The sequence below is a fragment of the Cervus canadensis genome, chromosome 1 (genome assembly GCF_019320065.1).
Source record: "Cervus canadensis isolate Bull #8, Minnesota chromosome 1, ASM1932006v1, whole genome shotgun sequence".
NCBI lineage: Eukaryota > Metazoa > Chordata > Mammalia > Artiodactyla > Cervidae > Cervus > Cervus canadensis.
In genome coordinates, this window is record NC_057386.1 from 76,572,782 (window position 1) to 76,590,755 (window position 17,974).

The 17,974-nt window shown below is 43.2% G+C and overlaps 1 protein-coding gene across 3 annotated transcripts in view; it reads right to left on the minus strand.

Moving 5' to 3' along the window:
- Window positions 1-1,282: 1,282 nt before the first annotated feature.
- Window positions 1,283-17,974, minus strand: part of MGST2 (microsomal glutathione S-transferase 2) — a 29,924-nt gene continuing 13,232 nt past the window's right edge. Inside the window, exons 3-6 of one of the 3 annotated variants that reach the window (XM_043485981.1) lie at window positions 6,537-6,607; window positions 3,797-3,962; window positions 3,215-3,296; window positions 2,672-2,737 (exon numbers count right to left, since the gene is read on the minus strand). In XM_043485981.1, coding sequence (XP_043341916.1) covers window positions 3,221-3,296; window positions 3,797-3,962; window positions 6,537-6,607 — 313 coding nt within the window. In that variant the 3' untranslated portion in view covers window positions 2,672-2,737; window positions 3,215-3,220. Of the gene's footprint in view, window positions 2,738-3,214; window positions 3,297-3,796; window positions 3,963-6,536; window positions 6,608-17,974 lie in introns of all 3 variants that reach the window. The other 2 variants (XM_043485988.1, XM_043485996.1) reach the window with 2 other exon arrangements.

A 17,974-nucleotide genomic window follows, 5' to 3' on the forward strand; every position in this document is an offset into this window, starting at 1 on the left:
AGAGGAGCCTGGTGGGCTACAGTCCACAGGGTCCCACAGAATCCGACATGACTGAAGTGACTTAGCCCACAGCACTCACACACTTGGGCCATATCCAGGACAGCTGCCGACCACAACTTACGCTATGGCTCTGTTCCTAACACTGATCCCAAGTCAAGCATACAGCACTCAACATTAAAAAAAAGATCTACAGAGCTACCAAGAACCTGACTTTAGCTTTTAACTTTGCTTCAGAATTTTTAACTTTTCTGTTATGAACCTTTTCCAACAGGCAAAAAAATAGAATAATGCAATGAAGAGCTATACACTTAGCAACTCAATTTGATACTTATTAACACCTCGTCATATATGCTTCACATATGTATTTTGTGTAACTATTTCAAACGAAGCTATACATAACCAGTCACTTCACCCCACAATCTCCCAGCATACAATGCCAAAGAATTAGGGCATTTTCTTCCCTAGCCATAACAACATTATAGCACTGAAGACATGATTCCCTAATACTGAATTCTTATTCCTTATTCAAATTGTCCCAAATGTCTCCCATAGCTATTTTTTTTTTCTAACTAGGCTTTGATCAAGGACCCCACATCACCATTTGGGTTTTATGCCTTTGAAGGCTCTATTAATAGAGGAAAGTTCTTCTCCCTTTGTTTATAATATTGACTTTTTGAGGCAAGGAATCTGATTTCTAAAAATATAATCAAAAAACAAAACAAAACAGGGACTTCCCTAGCAGTCCAGTGGTTAAGATTCTGCTCTTCCAATGCAGAGGGCACAGGTTCGATCCCTGGTTGGGGAACTAAGATCCCACATGCACCACACAGCAAAAAACAAAAGGAAATAAAATCAGTCAACTTACTAATACACAAAAAATATGTATGTCAAACATATCAGAAATTCACATCTCTCTGGCCAGCACATTTACTCCCTGCAGCCAAATTTATACGAATTAAAATCATCAAGAGGTTGCCTTGGTGACAACAGAATTAGAACAAAGGGAATAAGTTCTATAGTTCAGATACTATAAAGATACAAAGTTTGATATACTGGTGGGCTGGTCTTCATTTTCCACATGTGTGGTTTAACCAAACTGTGTGTGTGTGTCTGTGTGTGTGTGTGTTTTCAGTTAACATATTTAAACAGTTCCAATTTAAATGCAAAATTCAAAGTGTTTACAAAACCTGGAGAGTAAGATGTGGAAAAGTTGTGGGTTTTTTCTCACTTCCAAATGACATGAGTCTGCAGAAATTGTGCTTTCAGGTCAAAAATTTGCTCTCTCTCTTCCTTTATTGTCTTCAATGCACAATTAAAATGTCACAATACGAGTCACTATAAATGATCAGAATACTAAAAAGTAAAAAGACCATAGAATCATGGCATTGTAAGATATCAGTCCCATTTTACCCGAGGGAAAAAACTGAGGCAGAGAGCTACCAGGGCTTTGGTAGGATAGCCGGCGAGTAGTGGAACAGGGTTAGCATTGACTGGCTCTGGGGTCTTCACATCTTGGCTAAACGACCTCCACTGCAAGCTGCCTTAGCCAGAGTCAGAGAGCTAGTGATCCCAGGCTGATGGTTCTCAACGTGCTCTGGGCTACTCACACTGTCCTCTGGGATGCAAGAGGTGGTCATGTCTTCTGCCCACTATTCTGGAAACGCTAGTGTTCTAATGCCTTTATTTTTCTCTATTACTCATAGTCTCTGTAACTGCCTTTGTACCCATATACCAAAAAAGTCCTAATAAAAAGCTGCTTGAAGATTCAGGCTGTCACTTTCTTTAGAAAAATTACAGAGAGTTCTCCTGATACTAAAAAAGTGTTATATATGCTCATAATTCTATTTCCCTACGGTTCCTGAAGACTCATGCCCATTTTACAGATGAGGAAAGTGAAGGTGATCAGTCTTGTGCCAGACCATGACTGCACATCAGGGTCCAAGACTCGTGGACCTCTGCAGCAGGCCCCCAGCCCCGCAGGACAGAGGATGGGCAGTGGAACCCAGCCTAGGTTCTCCGGCCATGACCATGACCTCTCTTCCCCTATCCAGGGGCAAGGTATTCCCCAGGCACTCATCTCTGGATGGTTTCTTGAAAATGACAGATTTTTTTTTTTCTTTTTAACTTTGTAAAGTCTGTTTTCACAGCCAGCTGTGTTCTGTGCTATTAGTTCATGACTCTCTTCTCTGTCTACTTTATGTGTTTGCTGACTTCCTCCACCATCTGTGGCATTCCTGCAACCAATGAAGTGGGCTCAGAGCCTTTTCAGCACCTGTCTGTAACTCCCCATCACGAGAGAAGCAGTCTTAGAGGCAAGTGATAGTGGTGGTCCATGGAAAGCCCCAGACACAGACAGGTCAGGTTGCTTTCTGCCCACATGAGCAGCCATGACTTCAGCATGTGCTTCTAAAACCAGGGCTCAGCACACATCCACTGATGTTAGGATACTTCCCCTCAGAGCATATTTTAGGAAATCTAAAAGGTATGTTTCTATAAAGCCATTTCAAATAAGAGAGAGAATTTTATTTCTTTTAATGGAACAAGTGGCACCATCTAACCTTGAGAGTGGAAACATCTATAAGCATTTGCACAAAGGAAGGAGAAATGTTAGAAGTGCCTCAGTTTCTTGGCAATATCGATGTCCAGGTATTCATCCAGAAAGCTGTTCAAAATCCCCACGGCACCTAGGACAGTCAACAAGGCCAAAACCCCCAGACTCAGCCGGAAACCAGTGATCCTGTGGGCAGATAAGAGAGAGACAAAGGTGATGAATAAACAGGGTTACAGGGAGGAAGCTGGGGAGCCCAGAGCAGACCTCGCCTATGAATACTGCCCAGAACTTCTATGCTGTTGCCATTTGAACATTTTGATTCATCAAATAAATTAAAGAAGATGCCTAGCTCCTTTGAACATTCAAAGGATTATCAAGGCTGGGCAGGATTATTTCCTTGGCGACTTTTGGGAGATAATGCAAAATGTTGACAAGGATTTAAAGTGCAATGGTCAAAGAGTGCACACTTAGAGCACAGTTTTATGCCTTCAGTTTTCTGCCTCACAGCTAAGTGTGTAGGCCTTGGTGAGATCTGGCCGTGGGTAGGCAACATACATCATTTTTGTCATCACAGCCATCAGTGCTATACTACAGGGACAGGAAGCTAATATAGACCATCCTGCTACTTTCTGTCTAAATATACAATTCTTGGGTGCTCCTTACCTTTTTTTAGCAGCTTCTGCATATCCCCAGAAATACTGGTGACGGGAATAGATGTACACCAGACCCAGACAAGTAGCAAAAGCTAGAGAGAGAAAAAAAAAAGCAAAGACATAGAACATGACGGCAGACTCTCAAAAAGTGGTATGCAAACTGAGAAAACACTCACAAAACATGTATCTGACAAAAGACTTGTGTGTAGAATCTATAGAGAACTCAGACAATTCAATAATGAAAGGAAAACAATTTTTTAATGGGTAAAATACTTGAATAGAAAATTCACATAGCAATATAAGCAAGTGTACCAATAAGCATGTGAAAAATTTTTCAACATTATTCAACATCATTTGATATCAGCAAAACTGCAATTTAAAACCACAGTGAGGGGACTTCTCTGGTGGTCCTGTGGTTAAGACTCCGTGCTCCCAATACAAGGGGCCGGTGTTTGATCCCTGCTCAAGAACTAGATCCTGCATGCTGCAACTAAGACCCAATGCAGCCAAAGAAATTTAAAAAAAAAAAATGTTCCCACTCATTTAAAAATAAAAATAAAGCCATAACGAAATGATACCACTGTACACCTACCAGGATGGCAAAATTTTTAGAAGACTGACAGCACCAATGTTGGAGATGTTGGAATCCTCATACATTATTGGTGGGAATACAAAACAGTTCGGCCTCTTGGGGAAAAGATCTGGTAGTTTCTTAAAACACCAAACGTTACTTTTTGACCCAGCAAGTCCTTCCTTTCCTGTGTATTTACCCAAGAGAAATAAAAGCACGTATCCATAAAAAGACCTGTTCAGAATAATCACTGCAGCTTTATTCATAACAGCCCAACACTGGAAACAGCTGGGAATCCATCCCCAGGAGAATGGATAAGCGAACTGTGATAACCATGCAATACGGAACCCCACTGTCGATGAAAAGAAATAGAAAACTTGCAACAGCATGGTGAATCTCAAAAACATTTTGCTGAGTGAATGAAGCCTTATATAAGAGTACATACTATATGATTCCAGTTATGGAAAGTTCTAAAATAGGCAAAACTAAACTATGATGAAAAACATCAGAGCACTGTTTGCCTCTGGGCAAGGGACAGGGAAGAACCTGAGAAGACTTCCTGAGTGGTAGTCATGTTCCACATCTTGATAGGGATCTGAGTGACACAGGTTTATACATTTGTCAAAACTCATTAAATGGTGCCCTTGAGATTTGTGCATTTAACTAAATACAAATTTTACCTAAAAGAAATGTGAAATGCAGGGTGATGGTCTGCCATCTTGTCCAATGGAAAAAAAAATCTTTCTTGTACTAGGGACCCTCTCTTTTCCTCAGCAAGTCACAGATGCAAATTGCCAGAGTCCTCTTGAAAAGACTAGAAGTCTGTTTGTGGGACTCTGACATGATGGATAAAATTAAATTCATAATTTTATTAGGTCACAAACTTTTTTTTTTTTTTTGGTTTCTACTACATACCAAGTATCCTTATACTAAGGGTTGAGGTTAGAAGTAAAAAAGACACAAGCTCCCTGCCCTTATGGGTTCATCAGCAAAGACAGAGGAAAATGAGAAGAAAAGTACAGACGAACATGCTGTGAAGAAAACAAAGGGGGATGGGCCAGGGTGAGCTGGGGGGCCCCACCTTTAGGAAGGGGTCAGGGAAGGCCCCTCTGAGGGGTGATGTTTGTGCTGGGCCCTGAAGGATGAGAAGGAGTGGGTCCGGCAAAGAGCTGGAGGAGAAGGGCTGGCAGGGCCACCTGGCCTCTGAGGAAGGGGAGAGATCCTGAGCACACCATGGTTCTCGAAACTCCCTTTCTAAGCAACTACTCCCACAAAGTCAATGAGAACTGGTCAAGGAATTAATAGGCCACCTAACTCTGGATGAGAAAGAATGAAAATTACAACGAGATACCCAAGACACCCCTCCCTGACAGGCAGTCAGCCTTATTCAGCTCATCACAGTGAAATCCAAAGGGTCAAATGGCACAGGCCGAGTGCCATTACCAAAAGGCTCGTATTAGTTGTCAATGTGCTCTCACCTGACAAGAAACTACCCTTCTTGCCCTTAAGGGATTTTTAAAAAAAAAAAAAAAGTGAATTGGAATAGAGTTAAGTCTTTCTCTGAAAGATATTTTATCTGAAATTTCTCAGTTGACAGTAAAAAAATTACAAGAGGGGAGGTGACAGGGTTGCCTTTGGGAAGCAGTTGAATTTTGGTTGATTTAAATCTTAGCAATCAAATGTCAAACACAAATGAGGCCATGAGAGTTATCAGAAAGAAGAGAGATTGAATTTCTCCAAAAAGGTAGTTGGTGTTAATCTGACCTATGAAAGGGCTAGGCAGAGTTTCAGTAAAGCCCTCAGCTCCTCAAAGTTCCCCCATTCAAATAGAAAACAGATATTTACAAAGTTTCTAAATCCAGTAGACCACATTCTTGGAAACTCCTAAGAAAAAGCACATGGGTTGTTGGTCAAATACCTATGAACCCTGCTCTGAACTTGAAAGCTAATTTTCTCCTAAACTGGTGAAAGCTAAGTTGGACAAAAGACTTAACCACTCTGTACTTCAGTTTCCTCACCTATAAAGCAGAAATTATGGAACCTACCTCATAAGAAGGTTTTTAATCCTGTAAGTGCTGCATATGAGATAATATATGTGTGACACTTAAAAACAAAGCTTGGCAGGGACTTCCTTGGTGATTCAGTGGTTAAGAATGTGCCTTCCAATGCAGGGAACATGGGTTCGATTCCCGGGGAACTAAGATTCCACATACATCAAGGCTTCTGAGCCTGCATGACGCAACTACTAAAGCCCGCAACTACTCAAGAGCCTGTGCTCCACAACAAGAGAAGCCAACGTGCCACAACTAGAGAGGAGCCCCCACATGCCACAACTGAGGCCCAGAGCAGCCAATTAGTTTAAAAAAAAAAAAAAAAAAAACAGTACCTGGCCTGAAGTAAATACTCAATAAAAATTAGCTACAATAACTAGGGTGAACTGTTAATTCTGTGTTCTGTTCCTACAGATAAATTAGAATTTATAGAGTGTTAGACTTGAAGACAAAATCACATGTCATTTTCATTCTGGAATCCCCCACATCTGGTTTGTTCCAAGTTTTTATAAAAAAGAAAATCACTGAATTAAACTGAAATGAAGCCAGAGTTAGCCTATCTGTAGCACACTGCTCTTTGAGGCAAACAGACAGTGCTTCTTTTGCTTAAAACAATTTCCAGGATCGGTAGATGTGTAGGTGAATATCTGTTACTTAATGGCTGTAAGGATCACAGTTGTCATGAGGACAGAGTTGTCTTTTAAATTTACCTTGGTTGAAATACCATCCAGCCATCCACAATGTGATTATGAATATTGGATAAAACTCCACACAGTTTTGCCTGCAGGTAAAAAATAAAGATGCAGGTTATTCTATGAGAAAACTATACACCAAAGCAGTGATTTTCACCTAGAGGTAAATGTCCAGCCTCTTCTTACAAAAATAATACAAGAATTAACCTAAAGAGCATAAGTGTCCTTATAGGTAAAATCAGTCTTTCAAATGAAAGTGTGAGTCGCTTAGTTGTATCCGATTCTTTGAAACCCATGGACTGTAGCCCGCCAGGCTCCTCTGTCCGTGGAATTCTCCAGACAAGAATACTGGAGTGGGTAGCCATTCCCTTCTCCAGGGGATCTTCCTGACCCAGGGATCAGACCCAGCTCTCCCACATCACCAGCAGATTCTTTACCATCTGCACCTCTAGTCTTTCAAGGTGAGACTCAAACATTTTTCAAACCTCAGAGCAGGGCCAAGAATCAGTCTTCTACCTGTAAGTTGCCAGTAGTAGAAACGAATTATAGCTTTTCTGAAAGACAGGCCTAGAGATGGTTCCAATTCTGAGCCTAAAGATCATTCTGTATCTTATCTAAATAACCCAGTAAATAGCTCATTTGTATTAAATGGATTTCTTGCCCAGAATTCTCTTGCATCCCGTGCCTTCCATTTGAGTTGCTCATTGTACTAAATGGTTTTCAAAGAAATCCCCTAAAACCTCCTGAAACGAATGAAGCATATTTCATTCCCATTTTATGGAGGAAAAAACTAAAGACTGAGAACCCAAGCTGACGACGCCTCCCAGAGAATCAGAGGAAGTCTGTGTCATCTCCAGACCCCAAAGCTCTGTCCTAATGTCAAGTTAAATTGCTTCTATTCATAGAAGACTTGGGTGGAAATTTTGATACTATTTTAAGCAAAAGGCAATCATTATCTGGAACTATAATTAATTCATCTGCACCTAGCAAAAGGAAAAAAGATGAATTATATTCATCTTCCTTCCTGTGCTATGCCCCCAAGTGATCTTGGTTAGGTTGGCTGAGCTCTATGCTGACAATACCACAACGAGGTAAAAGAAAGCTTTAATGTAATGTGTAATAAGGTCTTGAGTCGATCCTGGAGGAAGAGTGATAGACGACAGGATTAGAAATGATCCTACATCCTTCCTGTAAGGAAGCTTTAAGCTTTAAGTCTTAAAGCTTGAGTATGTAAGGTTATAAGGCAAATGACCAAGAAACAGCTGATTCTGGTTCTTAAATGCCGAGTCTTCTAACCCAGGTCACCTTGAATGATTCTTTTTTCTCTCTCTCTCTTTTCCCTCTTCTTTCCTCAATGGGCGGGGGAGGTGGGGGAGTGTTTTGTTTTGGTTTGTTCCCTTTTGTGACCAAGATGCTAACATGGGAGGCTCTTAAACTTCCCTCCTCCGGCAGATGCAATGAATGTGCAGATACACACAGAGCAACTCCCTCTGAGAGAAATCCTGAAACCAGCTGAATGACTCCTGCACATCAGGCAAATAAGAAAACAGCCACACTGGGAGTTCCCTGGTGGCCTAGTGGTTAGGATTCCAGGCTTTCACTGCTGTGGCCCAGCTTCAGTCCCTGGTCAGGGAACTGAGATCCTGCAAGCTGAATGGTGTAGCCAAAAAAAGCTACTTTGAAACAAGCAAGAGAAGCTGAGACACTCTCCTCACCTCTATCACAGCATCATACATTCAGGAGGAAATCCTCAACCCCAAGCTTCTCCCTGAGGAGCAAATTGGTTAGACTGCACATCTCGCGCTCCAAGTTTAAAGACTTCCACCTGAGGTTTCCCCCAAATGCAACCCCACAGGGCTTGCATCCATGAGACCCACAGGACTATAGCAAGCAAAGAAGCATTTCTTTACAGAGTACATGAACACTCAGTATAGCTAACCATCTGGGGCTCAGTGCAGAGGAAGTAGGCAAAAAGTCATGTCTCTAGTCTCCCTCTAGAGAGGGTCTGCCTCCATACTTACAAGTTGATGCCTGGAGACCCTGCTTCTAGTTTAGCACATATCCGGGGGCTAGATGAGATCCTCCCTGGAGCCCATGGGAGCTGATGGGCACTTCCCTTACCTACTGCCTTCAATTCACTCCATTGATAAAACGAGATTGCCAGCATCTGTCCAGAAGGAGTTTGCACACACATCTGGCACCCTAGATTTTGCAATTTCTCCCTGAGGGACAGGCCCCCAAACTACCCAGCTCTGATAGCCAATGAGGCTTGCATTCATAGATCCTACAGGACGATCACAAGCAAGGAAACAGTTTTAAACTTGGTGGGCCAGAAGCAGGTGGGAAGATATATTCAAACTGTTGAAAGAAAAAACTGCCAACTAAGAAAACTCTACCCTGCAAAGTTGTTCTTCAAAATTGAGGGAGAGATAAAGAATTTTAGAAACAAAATCTGGAGGAGTTCATCACCACTAGACATATAAGAGATGCTAAAGGGAGGTCTTCAGAAAAAAACAAATACTATATGATATCACTTATGGGTGGAATCTAAAAAAGTACAACAAACCAGTGAATATAACGACAACAACAACAAAAGCCATAGAACTCGTATAAAAAGGCTTAGGGGAAAATATCCTTGGCATTAGCCTTGGTAATTATTTTTTTTTATTTGGCACTAGAAGCAAAGGCAACAAGAACAAAAATAAACAAGTGGGACTAAATCAAACTAAAAAGCTTCTTCACAGCAAAAGATGTCACCAAAAAAAATGAAAAGGCAATCTGTAGAATGGGGAAGAAATACATGCACACCACAGATTTGATAAGGGGTTAGAATCCAAAATATAGAAAGAACACATACAACTCAAGAGCAGAGAAAACCAAAGAACCCAATTAAAAAATGGGCAGAGAACCCAAACAGACATTTGTCCAAAGACATAAATGACCAACAGGTACATGAAAAAATGCTCAACAGTGCTAACCATCAGCAAAATGCAAATCAAAACCATAATGAGATATCACCTCACACTTCTTTAAATGGTTATTATCAAAAGACAAGGAACAAGTGCTAGCGAGAATTTGAAGAAAAGAGAACCCTTAGACACTGTTGGTGAGAATATAAATTGATGCGACCACTATGGAAAACAGCATGGAGATTCCTCAAAAAATTAAAACTAGAACTGCCATATGATCCAGCAATCCCACTGCAGGGCAAATATCCAAAGGAAATGAAATCACTATCTTGAAAAGATATCTGTATTCTCATCTCGATTACACTGTTATTCACAGTAGCCAATATGGAACCAATCTAAGTGTCCAGCAGTGGATGAATGGATAAAGAAAATATGATATACATATATACAATGGAATATTATTCAACCTTTAAAAAGAAGGAAATCCTGCCATTTGCCACAACCTAGATGAACAAGCAGGGCATTATTCTAAGTGCAATAAGCCAGACAGAGAAAGACAAATAGTGCATGGTACCACTTATATATGGAATCTTAAAAAAAAGAAAAAAAAAGTGATCTCACAGAAACAGAAAATAGAATGGTGAGTGCCAAGGCCTGAGGGTGGGCAAAATAGGGAGAGTCTAATAAAAGGGTACAAACTTTCAGTTATAAATTAATAAGGTCTGAGGATCTAATATATAACACAGTGACTGTAGCTGATAACACTTTATTGTATAATTGAAGTCTGCTAAGAAAGTAAAACTGTGGCCACCTAATGCAAAGAGCCAAGTCATTAGAAAAGACCCTGATGCTGGGAAAGATTGAAGGCAGGAGGAGAAGGGGACAACAGAGGAGGAGATGGATGGCATCACCGACTCAATGGACATGAGTTTGAGCAAGCTCCAGGAGATGGTAAAGGACAGAGAAGCCTGGTATGCTGCAGTCCACGGGGTCACAAAGAGTCAGATACAACTGAGTGACTGAACAACAACAAAAGAAAGTAAAATTTAAGTGTTCTCACAAAAAAAGTAAATATGTCAAGGGTAATGGACGTGTTAATTAACTCAATGGGGGAAATTCTTTCACAAATTATGTGTGTGTCAAACCATCATGTTGTATACTTTAAATATCTTACAATTTTGTCGATTATACCTCAATAAATCTGAAAAGAAAACCTCTAACAAAAAAAGAACAAAGAATAATTATAAAGTGTAATTCTTTCCTCATTCTCCATAAAATCTACAGGAAATTGCAGATGGGTCAACTCAACCTTATTAGTTTTGACTCAACTACATGAGAAAAAACTCCCTGATAATCATTCAACCATCTCTTAAAGCTGGGTAAGAAAGCTGCATAATTAACTGCATAACTCAGTGCTCATATAAAGCCCACTGCCGGCGCAGTCAGAAGCGCGAGTGGACCTTTCTAGCCCCGCACCGGTAATGACGAAAGTGAAGTCACCCACTCATCTCTCTCAGAGCCAGGGAGCAATCATCAGACCCCCTGGCACATCAGAAATGCGGAATACAAATGTCAAAAGCTCTCCTCTTCATTTTCTACTGCTGTCTTTAAAGTCTCGAAAGACCCATAGAGTGACCTAAGGAATGTCTCGTCCAGAGTCTGATACGGACACCCTCACGAATCATTGCCACAACTTTCTCACACTCGGGGAAAAACGGAGATCTGCCTTGCTGCCCTTTCCCCTCCCTGGCACTATTTTGCTTGTGATGGTTGCTTTTTCACTAATGTAGCTCACTGCAGTAGGTTAACCGAAAAGACACTTTATAAATGTGAATGGTCAGAATAATTACAGCGATGTTAAAAATCACTTCCTTTTCCTCAGTTAAATCCATGGACCTGTCTTTCGTGAAGTATAAGAGAATAATAGCAGAAGAATGCTCTATTTTCCACACTCATTGGATGTTTCTGTGATCCTTTCTGGAAACAAAACACAGTGGTCCTTTTATCTAGAACCTTCCCTGGTAGCTCAGTCGGTAAAGAATCTACCTGCAATGCAGGAGATCCAAGTTCAATCCCTGGGTCAGGAAGATCTCCTGGAGAAGGAAATGGCAACCCATTCCAGTATTCCCGCCTGGAAAATCCTATGGATAGAGGAGCCTGGCGGGTTACAGTCCTTTTATATTGTCTTGTAAAACACCTTACGGTGCTGTGCTTAGCCACTCAATCCTGGCCGACTCTCTGTGACCCCATGGACTGTAGCCTGCCAGGCTTCTCTGTCCATAGGATTCTCCAGGCAAGAATACTGCCCTCCTCCCAGGGAGTAAAACACCTTACAATATTCCAAATTTAATGGTTAAGTTTTTCCACAACACGACTGAAAATTAGCCACAATGAGATTTTCTTTTTTTAAAATCACCCTTGAAGGCAGTCCATTTTATTCTTCATAAAAATCTTGACTATTTAGAAGGTTTTTTCCCCACTGCACTAGTGGTCCTGGCTGGGCACATGGGGTAGAGCGATGGTGTTATATAAAAGGCTACTCTGTAGTGACAGAACCTCTCGGGTCTGTGGCCCCTGTGGGCATCCTTCCACATGTGCCGAGAGGCACCAGCACTTTCGTGTCTCATCTACAAGAGGAAGAGGGCCTCTGAGCAAGAAGGGGTGAGGAAAGAGGAGAACGAACATATGATCAAGAGTCTCCCCCACACCCACCTAAGCCAGGGAACCGGTTTCACCCCTGAGTGGAGAGCAGGCTGAAAGCTGAAGGACAGTCGTGAAAGGACTGCTGAGACTCCAGACACCAGCAGTGCTGTGCCTCCGGTGACAGAAGTGGCAAAGATCTGCGGAGAACCACCGCCCTCACCTCCCCTGGCCCCAGACCACAGAGCACCCAAGAGCAGTCACGGAAGGTTCTAGAACCTGGGAGGGGTCCCGCACTCACAGGACAGGGGGACTGGGGCAGGGCAGTGGCCCGGCCCCTCCTGTCGAATACCAGCCAGCAGGGCTGTCCCTGCCCACGGCCCTGGCGCTCCAGGGAGTAACTGAGAAGATGGGGAAAGGGGTGCTGAGGCCCAGAGGAGCAGGGGTGACCAGAAGTCACAGAGGCTCGGGCAGGGATGTGAGCGTCACTGCGTCGGTGCTCCCGGAGGGCAGAGCCTGCAGTGTTGGGGCGGCTTGTCTCTGCACCCTCCTCTCCGAAGGAATGAGACTCCGGTCATGAATCACTGCTGGGCTCACCCTGACCCCATGTCCCTGGGGCGCTCATTGTACTTTTCTCCTGGTCCCTCATTTTCTGACTTGCCTTAAGCCCCAAGGCTTTGTCCACTTCCACTAGCGTCTTTCAGAGATTGAAAAGAAGTTTCTGACAGCCAGCCTGTGCTGTCTGTCTCAGTCATATCCGACTCTTTGCGACCCCATGGACTGGAGGCCTCCAGACTCCTCTGTCCATGGAATTTCCCAGGCAAGAATACTGGAGTAGGTTGCCATTTCCTTCCCCAGGGGATCTTCTTGACCCATGGATCTAACTCAACTTCCCTGTGTCTCCTGCATTGGCAGGCAGATTCTTGACCACTAGCGCCACCTGTGATAGCCAGCCTGGGACCCTGCTATTGCTAACAGTTGCTGCCTGCTGAAGACACCAGGTACTGCTTGGCCCTGAAATAACTGGAATCCTGACTTCTCGCACCCCCGTCACCATGTGACCAATCCTTGACCTCCAGCACTTGCGGGCCTCCGCAGACCCCACAGCTAGGTTAAGTGGTCCATGCCTGGATGTGTCCCGGGACTGCTTGTTCACAGCGAGCTGTCCACAGATGTTGTTTTACTCAGGGGGACCAAACTCTGAAAATGTGTTCTTTGCAATCCTTTCAGTGACTAATTACAGTCACATTGACAGGAAAACCAAAGTGAAAATAATTGGTGGTCTCTTTTTGGACATGAAGGCAGATCTATTATTACAAGAGATTCTCAGGAAAACCTCCTAAGGGACAGAAATGGGGCAGAAATCGGCTGGCAGCAGCTGTGTCAGTTTCCCTTTGCACGGGAACAGAGTGGTGCTGACCACTGCTGGACTGCCCCCCTTCCTGCGTGTCCACTCCAGGGGCAAACAAGTCTGTCCACTATAGTCCCTGGTGAGAGTCCTTTTTGCACTATAATCCTGTGCACTTTGATATTTAAGCATCCCATGAGGGACGAGGTTCTCTTTTGTTCCAGGCAGATGTCACCCTGAGCCTCAGATTCCACCTGGGGTAATAACAGCAAGAGTCTTTGCTGGAAGGATGGTAGGCTGCCCAGCCATGCTGGTGTGCCCCGCACTGAAGAGGTTTTCAGAATGTGGGTCTTTGATTTAAAAACCAGGACAATCCCAGCTAAATTGTCCTGGTTTGCCTGGAACTGAGGGATTTCCTGGGACACAGAAACCAGAGTGCTGAAACTGGGGAAGTCCCAGGCAAACTGGAAAGAGTTGGTCACCCTAAAGGATGGGCCGATGGAGTCTGTGGAGATTGAATGGTCAAAGCCACTGAAAGTTCTCATGGCCCATCCCCAACTCCAAGGCATTCTGGACCTGGAGCCTCAGGACACGTGACCACTGCAGATCGCTGCCTGGACCCAAGGGCTGGGAACAATGAACGTAGTTCTGAAGTAAGGACTGTCTGGGCCCTGTCCCCATCATCAAGTGTAGCTACTACAAAGCTCACCACATATTGGGTTCTGGCACAGTGCCTAAAACCCCAGTCTCTGACTTTTTCAAACTGTACAACCCTGATCAAATAAAAAATATCCACATGGCCTGCAGCAGCAGAGAGGGCTGGCTGACAGCAAGGATGGTGTGACGTTGGTGCTGTGTGGTAGCTGCCTGGTCAAGGATACACTTCCCAGCCTCCTGGGATTTTGATGGGGCAACTTCTTGCCAATGGAAAGAAACTAAAATAAAATATATCACTCCTGAGCCAGACAGCTAAGTAGATGGTGTGCCAAGCCCCCTTGCCCCACACACTGGTTGAAGGGAGAGCACTCTTGAGCACCTGGACAGAGACAAAACCCTGAGATGGAAGAAGCCATGGCCCCTAAATGACCATGTGGAAGGCCACCCAACCAGGAGCACCCATGGAGGCTTTGACAGTGAGCAAGACGTTAAGTTCCATTACATTAAGCCCCTGGGAATATGGGATTGGTCCATCAGCACAGCTAATACATTCGACTGGAAAAGAGTATCACATACATTATAAAACACATAGAAATTAAAATATGGTATTTTAAGAGCAAATATAAATAGAAGCTCCAATATTTTCCTCACGCCCACAGCAGATTCCTTAGTGCGCCCCCTCAGTGTATGTACATCACTTGGGAAATCTCTGGCCTAAAACACTTCTGAATATTTTTGCTGTTTGAGAGATTTCTCATGAACACTCAATGTGAATCTTTGCTTATGACAAACTTGTTCCTAGAAAAATCTGAACCATTTGCAAAGGGCAAAACTTGAACAGTCAAGAGAACACTTCTAATTCCATGCTTACAATGTGTGTGTGTTAGTCATTCGTCATGTCTGACTCTTTGCAACCCTGTGGACTGTAGTCCACCAGGCTCCTCTATCCGTGGGATTGTCCAGACAAGCATACTGGAATGGGTTGCCATGCCCTTCTCCAGGGTATCTTCCCAACCCAGGGAGCAAACCCAGGTCTCCCACATTGTGGGCAGATTCTTTACCATCTGAGTCACAAGGAAAGCCCTTATGCTTATAGTATTTTTATTTTTAAAAATAAAAGGCAGACAAGGCAACTTAAAGGAGGCGTCCCTCGTTCAAGATTTTTGCTGCTCCTTTTTATCCTTCTTTTGTTTTGATGACTTGTTCTGAAACTCCAATAGGTTGCACACTGCCATAAGCTACTTGCACTATTAATAGATGATCCAGCCTTGATCTGCTGGCTTTTGACCCTGAGAAGTGTTTGGGTTTATTACACTGGCTGGGGAGGGTGGGGGTGGTCAGAGCAACAGGTCGATATGCTCAGAAAAGGCTTGGGAATGAGAGGTTGTCAGAGATATCTTTTTATCTAGCTCCGTAACTATCTAAATTGTCCCTTGTCAAGTAACCACTGACATGGGGACCCAGGAGGAGACTGTTGCTGACGGCAGAAGGGCATGAATCCTACCAGCACTTCAGTGGTTCACTTAGCTGCGGCTAAGGGACAGCATGGGGAGATGACGAAGTGAGGCTTGCATTTCACCCAAATTCTAGCTGCCTCTCGTCCCTTGGGGCTTCCCTTGTGGCTCAGCTGGTAAAGAATCCGCCTGCAATGTGGGAGACATGGGTTTGATCCCTGGATTGGGAGGATCCCCTGGAGAAGGGAAAGGCTCCCCACAGTATTCTGGCCTGGAGAACTCTGTGGACTGTATAATCAATGGGGTCACAAAGAGCTGGACACCACTGAGCACACTGTCACTTTCTCTTCCCCTGACTGCCTGAGAATCTCCCAGCCTGTGGGACAGAAGCTGTTTGTCTGCTGGTGAGTGAGTGAGTGAGTGAAGTCGCTCAGTCGTGTCTGACTCTTTGGGACCCCATGGGCTGTAGACTACCAGGCTCCTCCCTCCATGGGATTCTCCAGGCAAGAATACTGGACTGGGTTGCCATTTCCTTCTCCAGGGGATCTTCCCGACTCAGGGATCGAACCTGGGTCTCCTGCATTGCAGGCAGACAGACGCTTTAACCTCTGAGCCACCAGGGAAGCCCTTGTCTGCTGGTGGTATGGAGTTTTGGGCTTCAGCAAGTAAACTTTGGAAAGACGCAAACATTTAGCCTGTACTATTGTCTGCTGGTAGTAGGGGCTAAATGTTTGCGTCTTTCCAAAGTTTACATGCTGAAGCCCAAAACCCCTAGGGCACTGTATTTGACCTAAGAAAGTAATTAAAGTTAGATGAGGTCCAAAGGTGGCATCCTGATTCAACGGGATTGCTGTCCTTATAAGAAGAAACATGAGAGAGCTCTCTGACACTGGCAGACTCTCCCCCTCTCACACGCTCGCTCTCTAATAAAGGCCATGTGAGGACACGTCAAGCCAAGAGAGGAAAGCTCTCACCAGAAACAGAAGCAGCCAGAACCTCAATCTTAGACTTGCAGCCTCCAGAACTGTAAAAAATAAATACCCGTCACTGAAGCCACCCAGGCTGTGGCATTTTGTTTTACCGAGGCCCCAGGTGACAAATACAGGTAGGCTTTAGAGGAGGATAGAGTTTGAAAAGCTCCTCGTGTAGTCATTCTCTCATCTCGGAGATCTCAAGCCCTTTATAACTCAGTGGATAAGTACAGCTTGTGCTTTCAGCTGATGCCTAAGATCAGTGCACTTCTAAGGATGGAAGTGTGTTTATTGTCTATTATGTATCATCTTTGTCATTCCTACAAAAGAGCTGACTCATTACTAAAATCTTGTTACAGAACATTTGAAAAATTACCATTTTGTGAATTTTCCTTTTTCCCGTGGTTTTTAGACAAGCATTATGGTCAATAATTTTAATTTCTAACAGGATTAGAATTCAAAGTGACTATAAAAAGTTAATAAAATGGCAAAAAAAAAAAAGAGAACTGCAACAGAGTATGAAAAGAATAATATTTCTAAAGACTTCTCAGGTTCATGATGATTGGGTTTACTCTTGTCTTATGGCCAGTTAATCTGGGAATAGGAACTGAATAATTCAGCATTTAAGCAAATAGTGGTATATATAAGATGGAAATAAGAAGCAATTCTTCTGCCTTATGCAGAACTGATGGAATCATTGCTGGAATACTACATACGTTCCTAGGCTCCAGGTTTAGAAACAATATGAACATTTTTTCAGTCTAAAGAGAACAACCAAATATTTTAATGATTGAAAAAAAAAGCTGAATTTGTGCTACCTAGCTTCAAAATATAGAAGATGAAAGATATTTAATAATGATCCTCGAGTGTATGAAAAAGAATGAGGTCATCAGCAGCTGTTCTTCTCTTCCAGTGAGGATGGAATCAGAGGAAATATATTTAAATTACAAGATTAATTTATTATTTGGATCTACTTTTTAGATTTAGAAAAGCCTTTAATCTAAAGGGATCAAGGTGCTCAAATTAGACTAGAAAGACTTTCATAAGCTTAGCAATAACATGAAGAAATGGTCCTCAGTGAAATTATAGTTGTTATTTTCACAATTTCAAAGAATGTATTCTGGCAAAAGGGTGCAAAACTCTAGAGTCACCCCAAATTCTCTCCCTGGAGGAAAGGAAGAGGGAATGAAGGGGGGTCTCTAGAAAAGGGGTTAGTAACTGGTCTAGTGACTCGGGTAAACTGGCTCCATAATAATCATCTCCACTTGACAAATATCCAATCTGAGGTGACCCTCGGACAGGAAATGGGCACTTCAGGGGTGGTCAGAGGAACTATGAAGTAGCTGCTATGAGATGTTGTCCAGTTCCAGTCAAAGAAAGAATTAGTCATAATTCTTCTTGGCTACACTTAGAGCAAAGCAGCAAGAGGAAGAGTGGGAGAAAGGCAGCATTTCTGTTATTGACGAGGCCATGAGAC